The 9,569-nt window shown below is 45.2% G+C and overlaps 1 protein-coding gene across 2 annotated transcripts in view; it reads right to left on the bottom strand.

Moving 5' to 3' along the window:
* Positions 1-734: 734 nt before the first annotated feature.
* The window catches only part of Grk5 (G protein-coupled receptor kinase 5), a 175,584-nt gene continuing 166,749 nt past the window's right edge, over positions 735-9,569 (bottom strand). For both annotated transcript variants that reach the window (XM_028773140.1, XM_028773147.1), the window contains 4 exons: positions 7,396-7,533; positions 3,380-3,517; positions 2,781-2,912; positions 735-1,399 (listed from right to left, as the gene is read on the bottom strand). In XM_028773140.1, coding sequence (XP_028628973.1) covers positions 1,301-1,399; positions 2,781-2,912; positions 3,380-3,517; positions 7,396-7,533 — 507 coding nt within the window. In that variant the 3' untranslated portion in view covers positions 735-1,300. The remainder of the gene's footprint in view (positions 1,400-2,780; positions 2,913-3,379; positions 3,518-7,395; positions 7,534-9,569) is intronic.

The raw sequence follows: 9,569 nt of genomic DNA, 5'->3' as shown, positions 1-9,569 counted from the left end.
TTAGGGCTGGAAAGGTAAGCCCAACAAGTCTTACAGAAGTGACTTTTGCCTGTGACTTTCAGATGCCCAATTAGAAGCGGCCTCTGCCTACCTCTCCTGGGGAAGTGACAGTGAGATTGTCTTAGACTTCACTGGTGCCTGGGTTTGCTCTCAGTCTTCCTTTTCCTGGCAAGATGACTTCCTTCATGCCACAGAAGCCAACAAATATGTGGGGTCACATGAAGGTTCATGGTTTGGTGGCCAGTTTGCTGATCAGCCAAGGCCTAAACAAACTTGGAGGTAGTCACGCAGGATGGATCCTAATTCACATTTCTCCATAGTCCCATGATGGAGGACACTTGTGTTTCCATGATTAGTCATTATCATCAGTACACAACTCATGTGTGTGTGTGTATGTATGTATGTATGTATGTATGTATGTCAGAAATAATCCCCAAATACAACAGAAACCACTGGTTTTAACAGCCAAGATCTCTATCCCAATGACTTAGGATTCCTTGCCCTACATGCTGGATGCCCTACAGAAGAAGGCCAATGAAGCTGCAATGTCAAAGGTCTGCCCATAGAAATACTCTTACCAATGATGTCATAGCTCACAGAGAGTGTTTGGGTTAGGAGGTGGCCCAAGTGCATTCTGGCATTTCATTCAGCTTGTTACAAGTCAACAGGAGAGTGATAGCTACACTGAGAGGGTAAAGGCTAGAGAGATGGATATAGGTAGATGTAATCAGGTCTTTAAAGGTAAAAGGTGAAATATTTTCTATATTTAATAAAAACATTTTCTCTTTTGAGGCTCTGGAAGTCTAGAGTCACATTTTTTGTAACCCCTACCCCCATCTAAAAATGTCTTAAAACACATGGCTTAACAGTGGCTGCACAGAAAATATACACCCTCGAAGTCTGACTTTCATTTAAATACAAATATACAAAATGTAAACAGAGACAATAGAGAAATTTACAAAACTTTCCTTTAAAAATAATAAAGACAAAATTCAGTTCTAGTTAGGATGCTATTAAAATCCGTGCAAACTGTCATATCCCATTGGGTTTCTATTGCAATGTTCGACAAGGAAAATTCTAGTCCACCCCAGCTTGGGGCCACCTTGGAAAACAGACCTGAGTGGAAATTTCTTTGAGAAACTTGGAGGTTTGTTACTGGGGGAACAGTATCCTATCCTGGTTCCCAGTGGAGCTTTTCTGGCCACCGAGCCACAGTGGAAGCTCCCCTGGCTACAAGTTCTGCTTCCAAGTAGAAGGCTCTGAGCTGGTTCCACTTTTGACTTCAAGGCCAGAGCTGAAACTAGCTGCTTCCAGTGGAGTTTGAATTGATGTGGTTTGAATTTATGCGGTGGTTACAACTGGTCTTAGGAGTAGGTGAACTCTTGGAATTGTTTTGATGCTGAGGAAAGGAAAGGAGAGAGTCAGTTCTTGGTAAATTCAAAGCCAATGGATAACTCATTAGTGGTAGCTAGGGAAGTAGAATCCAGAATGTTCCAACCTGCTTCTCTTTGCTTTTGTGCATTTTCCCCAGCAGACCTGAGTATACTGTCTGCTCCTTGAGCAGAGGGTTTTATCTGATACCTGGGAAGATCTATGATCTATGAGCAGAGGGAAAGAGTAATTTCTTTCTAGAACTTGTACTTTTATCTGATGGAAATGTTTAAATATTTTATTATATTATAAAATCATGAAAATATTACAGAGTAGGGTGTGAAACTTACATGACATTCTTATTGAAAACACACAAACTTGGCAAGGGACAGAGCTCAGACTGCACTTTCCATGAGCCTAAAGATGGTTCCTGCCGTTTTCCCAGATAACAGATATCCTGTGGGGTCACCTGAGTGACCTAGGGTTAAGTTCTTTGACTTCTCTCAGCCTCAGTTTATTTAAATGAAATAGGGCAATGGAAGCCCACACATGTGTTTATATTAAACAAGAATACCCATAGGTAGTGAGTGAGTCAGCTCCTCTCCTGGAAAATAGGAGGTGCCTAACCCAGAGTGGTAGAAAAAATGAGTTGTTGGATGGAAGCTGAGGTATGTAGATATAAGTGTCTCATCTATAATGCATCTCTGTAAATAACCACCTACATCCCTGCCAACTGAGGGAGAGACTTAAGATTTCAGGTCAAGGGACCACAGGTGCACCCTTGTGTAGGAGACAAATATAGAGAGACTCCCAAGCTCTAAGATGAGAATCATGAGGCTCCAGTGTCTTGAATGGCCAGGCCAAAAGGGGTGCAACTACAGCTAGCTGCCTTTGTAGCTGTAATATGGGGCTCCTAGGTTATCTTCCCCAGAGCTGTTCTTCCATTTGGTCCGTATCAATCCTTCCTATAGGGATAAGCTTTGAGGGAAAAAAGTCTATTCCAAAAGGAAAACTCCCTAGGCTGCCAGCAAGTGCCAGGGTTGAACAACAGGACAATGTTTCCCAGTCTGAGGTGGTTTTGCTTTGCAAGGGACATTTAATGGTGACTATTGAAGAAGAGGTACCGAGCTGAGTTTACCTCTATGTCTAGTGGGCAGAGGTTGGTAATGTTGCTCAGCATCCTTCAGTATATAATACAGCCCTGTGATAGGAACCAACTTCCCTGTGCCAAGAGTGTAGATGTGGGTCCCTGTCCCTTCTGTCTATAGGAGTGTTGGGGCTTTGGACAAACTAACAATTCCAAGCTACCAAGCCACACAGGCATCGAGCATTCATTCTGAAGCTCTGGTGTATGGAAGTGTGCTGAAGTTCTAGAGCTAAGGCCAGGCTGGCCAGGCTGGCTCTCTCACCTGACGCCTGAAGAGTCTGTGGAATAGCCCTTTCTTTGGCGGTTCTGGAGGCTGACTTCTGTTCAGGTCTGGTGAGAGGGTACCTTTAGGTCCGAACACATTCAGCTCCTTGAAACATTCTGTTTCTATCATCTGGAGAAGCAAAACAGAAATACCACTCTCCCCCTGTAGGGCCTCTCTCTGAGACATGCTCTCCCCACCCTGCTGGCTCCTCCCCCAACAATGCTCCTCTGTAACTTACTAGGGAATTCCACCCTAAGAAGAGAATCTACAGGAGGTACACCCTTCCCCCTCCAAACCAAATTCTATAGCTTACTTGACCATCATCCCTACAGCATTCTGATCAGCTAACTTCCTCAATTTAATGTTTGTGCCTCCAGAGAATGTTCCATTTTTTCTCCCATTTCCAGCAGACCTCCTGGGAAGGCACCTTGCTGCTTTCACCACCTGTTCTCTCTCAGCTACATTGTTGGCTTACCACACCTATCCCAAGCCAGTCTCTGCTACCCTACCCAGTGACCCTTCTACGCACTGCACTACCATTTTCTTTAAACATCCATCCTTCTTGGAGAGAAGCTGGCAGCATGCCTTCTTCCTACCTCATTTTGCCATGGGATTGGCACAGAGCCTGTGGAGAACTTCGAGTAGAAGTCATCATCTGTATGGTCCAGGTTGACACCTTTCACAGTGGAGAACTGCTCAATGTCCAGTACATCCTTGCAGTACACAGCTCGGGGCTACAAGAGACAGAGGGTTCCATCATGGGCCCTTCCTGGGGCTGTCAGGTCCTCAAGCCTGGCCCTTAAGATTTTGATGGAGACCAGTGGGGACATCTTCTTAAGCTTCCCACCCATTTGGGTCCTCAGACTGAGCTTTCCTCTCTCAGATCCACCAAGGGGACCAGGTTCTAGCGAAATGAGAGCTGGAGGTGCCCAGCTGCCCAGTCCAGAGCTCCTTGTTACCATGGCTTATACACATGGACCACAGACCCGTGGTCTCTTTCTAGGTGAGTGCAAGTAGATGAGAGGTTACCTCTGTGTCTAAGTTCACACTTTCTGGAATCTCTGGGCACCTCACCCATCAGCTGTCTTGGCCACCAAGAAGCTCAAAGCATCAGGAAGGTAGCACTGTTTCAAATACTTTCTCTTTTTTTTTTTTTTTTATGAGAGGTTGCACTCATCACAGTTTGGAATCTGTGGTTCATTCCTCTACAGAGAGAATGGATGCTTTGGACCCAGCATCAGAGCAAAAGCACAAGAGGGACTCTGCCTCAAAACATAGTGCCATAGAAAGAAGATAGCCTGGATGTACATGGCACAGCCCTGGTGGGAATATGTTCCAGTTCCTTCTCATACAGGGCAGTAAGCCATGTGTTTAATCCAGACTCTGTAGCAGGTAGTCCCCACTGTGAAATTTAGGAGCCTTGGGAAAAGCCACATGTATCTTCAGAGCCTTAGTTTTCTTCCTGCAAATGGGGATAATGGAAACCCCTGGGCAACAGTGCTGTTTGAATGTTACTGCTGTGCTGAGTATGAGCTGCCGTGACAATGTGGTCCTGCCTCAGTGGAAGAGGATATGCCTAGACCTGCTGGGACTAAATGCTCCAGGGTAGGATGGTAACCCAGAGGGAGCTCCCCTTATCTGGGGAGGGATTTGTAAGGGTAAGATTGGGAAAAGAAGAGGGAGGGGGGCTGTGATCAGGATGTAAAGTGAATAAAAAATTAAAATTAAAAATAAAACACAGGGTCCCCTGCTCAGAAAGTATTAGATTTTAAGATGGCAGTTAATAGAGCATTGAGTCAAATAGGGCCAGGATGACTGCACATGCTAAGCCATGTAGCTGGCCCTAGGATGTGTTCAGGCCTTGGGAGTTGTGATTGCTCTCAGAGATATTAACAAGCTCAAACCTACCATCTTATGGCTATTATTTTCTTGGAGTTTCTGTTTAAGATACATTTATTTTGGTTTTGAAAAAAGTCAAATGAAGTGAAAAAGATTAAGCCAGTAATAGTGCCTATGAGTTATGAATGTGGCTATTACCTGAAGGTAACAGGAGAAGAACAAGGAATGTTGTGGGGAGAGGTGAGAAAAGACAGAGACAGGCCACTTTCAGGAGTTTATAAGGGCCTTCCTTTTCTGGGGCCCATAATCTTCCCTCACCACCTACCCCAATGATATGCTAAGGGCCTTGGCTATGCCATGTGGGCCATTTACTGTGGACCAGGGAGAGAGAATATTGACCTCTATACAGTACACTGAGGAGCCCTAAAACCTTGTGGGGGGGGCATTGTCACATACAGGGTAACAAAATATTCCTGTTTATTCAGTACCTCAGACTTTCAGCAATAAAACAAGGACAGTCCCAGATGGCTAGCTGCATTGATTACCAGAGATGCTGCCTCCCAAGCAATACTCCTTGACCTGTAAGATTTTTTTCAGCTCTGCCCAGCCAGTACTCTGGATATGCCTCCACAACCTCCCCTTCCCTCCCCATCTCCCATTCTTTTCCTGTGACTCCTAGTCCCAATTTTATTTAGGGGTGTTTGCTGACATTTCACTTCGCTAGACTGAGATTTCCATGGTAGAAATAACCCAGTATCCTATTCATGATGCATCCCTTGGAGACTGGCACAAAGCTTGGAGCATGTGGAGAGGTTGAGAAATACATTCTGTGTCATGAGTGATTTCACCCCATCACCATAGCAATGGGTAGCCCAAGGACAGGAGGAGGCTGCAAAGCCCCAGCCTACAAACTGTTGTGTCCTCACTGTTACCCTAGACATTGTCTAGGGATGCTAGTGGTTGTATCACAGCTCTCAACAAACTTAAAAATACCTACCAAACAACAAATAAAATTTGAAAAATTCTGATGAACCAAGCTTGGTTCAAGACCATTTGGGACCTGGGTATAAGACTACTACTTCTTGTGGAGTGGGGGACAATTTTGACTGCCATCCTTAGGAACAGAGACCTCTCCCAATTCATCAACACTGGCTGGACAGTGAGCCCCAGAGATCCTCACGTGGGTGTTGAGGATTGAACTCAAGACCTCTTACTAGCAATGAAAGCAAGCATTTTATTGATATCTTCTCAGCTGTTCTCCCCATTTTTGAGATAGGGTCTTATGTAGTCCAGGCTAATATCTCAAACAGGCTGTACAGCTAAGGATGATTTTGAATTTCTGATCCTTCTGCTTCTACTTCCTAAGTGCTGGGATTACAGATGTGCACCGCCACACCTGGTTAGTATGGTGCTGGGGAACAAACTCAGTACTCCACTCATACTAGGGAAGCATTCTACCAATTGAGCTACATCCTCAGACCAGGGTTAGTACTTTTCTTATTCTCTAGATGGTTCTAAACGGGCATGACTGGAATTTCCAAAGCAACTCTCATGTGGAGTTTGTAGTACTTACTGATTTAATTTTTCTAATGTCAAAAAAAATTTTCCTGGTTGGATCTATGATGTGGATGCCACATCTGGCTACAGAGGTCTCTAGTGGGTGGCCATGGACACTGTTCAGCATCCAGTAGCTAGTCCTGACTCCCCACATCTGTGCTGCCATCCCTACCTGGATGATCAGGGAGCCTTCACTTACAGGAAAATACCAAAGATCCAAAGGCTATTCCTTACTTCCTCAGTGCTTTGCAAACAAATGGTTAACAACTGGGAGAAGGGTCTTGGAAAGCTCTGATTTGTGTTATTCACCAGTTGCTAAGGTGTCAACATTCCCATCCTTGTCTACTGCAGGTTCTTGTCCTGAGGTGACTGAGAAGAGGGCTGGGAAGAGATATGTACCACATCTATCAACTTTCATGAGCTAACACAAGCTAGTTCCCATCTCCAATGTTTCTGTAGTGTCCACAGTTCTTGGCTCCATCCCCAAGGCCTCAACAAGGATTTTTTTTTTTTTTTTTTGGTCTTTCGAGACAGGGTTTCTCTGTGTAGCCCTGGCTGTCCTGGAACTCACTCTGTAGACCAGGCTGGCCTTGAACTCAGAAATCCGCCTGCCTCTACCTCCCAAGTGCTGGGATTAAAGGCATGCACCACCACTGCCCAGCACCAACAAGGATCCTTAATTTGCTGGGACTTAAAGTACAGAGGCACAAAAAGACCTTGCTGGGTGGGGCTCCTTTATGAGTGTGAACAAGGATTATACAGACCCAGTGGAGTATCTTCAAGGAGAATCCTAATTGAACTGGATAGTAGATCCTCAGTTAAACTGAGATGGTCCTCAATACTCATTTTCCATTTTGTTTTCATTTCAACCGTCAATATATATGGCAGATTCAGAAAGGGGAGATGTCTTGGACTTTACTGAACAGAAGAGGAACTGAAGGTTGTCTAGGTGCCCTATTCTGGAGAGAGTACCCAAGTCTCTGAACAACCAGTGAGGGGGCTCCAGGGTTCACACCTCATCTGTATATTCTGACATTGAGATCTATAACACTGCTACAAAATAGCCAGAGTGTAGGAAGGAGCAGTGAGCAATCTTTGGTACTATAGGAGGATTAGCACATTTGAGGCATTGTGTGAGGCACAACTCAGGGTCTGATAGAAAGCATGGCTTGGGGAGATGACTATAGAGCTCCTGGGAGCAATAGTGGCTACTTACATCTGGAACAAAGGGAGGGTCCAACATCCCAGCCTCCAGGCGCTTAAAGTTCATGTTCCTGAAGAAGGGGTGCCTCTTGACCTCTGCAGCCCCCTCCTCCTGGCAGCCCAGCCTCTGCTTCGAGTCTTTGGTGAGCAGCTGTGACAAGAGAGTCCCGTGAGGCCATATCATTGGACCTTTCCATCTGCCCATAGGCCAGAAGGACAAAGGAACATCTGTGATTGTAGCTCTTGCCTCCCCAGTGTCAACTCCTAAAACTCACAGTCTGGGAAGGGATGTCTCCCTAGTTAGAAGAACTGAAGTATCGGGAAGGAAAGGACCAGATCATATCTTTGTCATGCTTTCAGTTGCCCTGTGTATACTATCAGGCTGGTGGCTCAGGCTAGTGCCTACATCTGGGCTTCTCTTTTCTATTTTATTTTGTTTTATAATATTTACTTATTGTGTGTGGGTGTATGTGCCACAGCATGTGTATGGAGATCAGAGGACAACTTTGTGGAGTCAGCTTTGTCCTTCTAACTGTCACAGGGGTTCCAGGACTTGAATTCAGGTGAACAGGCTTGCATTAAAAAAAAAATGCTTTACCTGCTGAGCCATCTCTCTGGCCCCAAGTTTCTCTATTCTAGATATAAGTAACTGGGCCATGCTCTATCCATTCCAAGAAACACCAAAGAGGCAAGGCTGTACAGTAGCTAAGCCTGTCAATGCAGCCTCTAGAGCCCACAGTGCTGGCAGACTGGGAGGATCATCAAGGATAAGATGAAAAAAAAAATGATGAAAGGCAGGGCTGGGTTGCTTATCAGCTTCTACCAGGAAGGAATGGCATCAAAACAAGACTTTGCTTTCTAAAAGAACTGCTAGAAAATCAGGGTTTTAGTATAATATCTCTTCATTTGAAACGCTTGGTTATTAAGTTAACATGTATCTATTTCTAAAATATGCCACACAGGTGGAACAGAACATCCACCTACACGATGTCAAGGATGATATCAGGTGTACATTGTCATGAGAAAAGGTGTAGGTGCAATGGGAGAAGGCAGAATAGGTTCCCTGTAGGTGGAGGACTGCATATCATCTGTAATGACTGGGAGATTCAAATGGTGGACACAAGGGAACATGGAGAAGGTATAGAGATGGGACTCAGCAGGGGCCTCAGATTCAGGATTAGATCCAAGGGACAGGAAAGTTGGATGTGTGGACTTCTATACCTCAAGGGGCATGGCTGCCAAGATAGAATGGAGAACAACTTCCCTGCTGTTTGTGTAGTTGCCTCTTATAGGTCAGGTATTGCAATAGCCTGAGTCAGCACCTGCTAAAGGAATAAGAGCAGAGTGGCCAGCCTGAGATGCTGTAGATTACAAGAGGATAAAGTCCAGACCAGAATCCAAGACCCCTAGAGAATACAGAGCAAGGCTTGAGGTTTCTGGTGGTACTTCCACGTGTACAATCATTTGGCACTTTTCAGCCAACACATTTCCTTCAGTGGCCACAAGGGGGCAGGAGAGGGACAGCTTTGGTCCTAATTACAGCAAGAGCTCTAGTTCACAAAACTTGGGGTTGAAATGGAGTTTAAAAAAAAAAAGAGCTGGGCAGTGGTGGCACATGCCTTTAATCCCAGCACTTAGGAGGCAGAGGCAGGCGGATTTCTGAGTTCGAGGCCAGCCTGGCCTACAGAGTGAGTTCCAGGACAGCCAGGACTACACAGAGAAACCCTGTCTCGAAAAAAACACAAAAAAAGAAAAAAATGGAGTTTTGTGGGGAAGTGGAGTGCTGGTGATAGTGGTAGTGGTTAGAAGTAGAGGTCATGTTTGCCTCATTCTCTCAGTATGTCCATGTCACTGTTGATGTTTCTTGAGACTGGCTTCTTGGAACTCCGGACCCTGACCGAAGACTCCTTCTATAGTCTTATTCCATCACAGTTAGCTGAACATGACAGAACAAGTATCACTGGCAGCCATCTCTCCACATCCCTAACCTTTAGTGCTTGTTCCTCCACTACCTGATCCTGACTGCGCTGCTGTGACAGTTTGCTGCAGTGCTTCTTTGAGACTTGTTAACAGGTTGTGGTCTACTTGTTATATGCCTTTCTTCATCATGTCTTTTACACATGTCAGTAGCAGAGGAACACTTCTTCTTTTAGATATGATCAGAGGGCAGATCCAGCCCCAAATCCT

Source organism: Grammomys surdaster, unplaced genomic scaffold (genome assembly GCF_004785775.1).
Source record: "Grammomys surdaster isolate TR1022 unplaced genomic scaffold, NIH_TR_1.0 66, whole genome shotgun sequence".
In the NCBI taxonomy this organism is placed as follows: Eukaryota; Metazoa; Chordata; class Mammalia; order Rodentia; family Muridae; genus Grammomys; species Grammomys surdaster.
The sequence above is the reverse complement of the archived record's forward strand: the minus strand, read 5'-3'. Positions and strand labels throughout refer to the sequence as shown.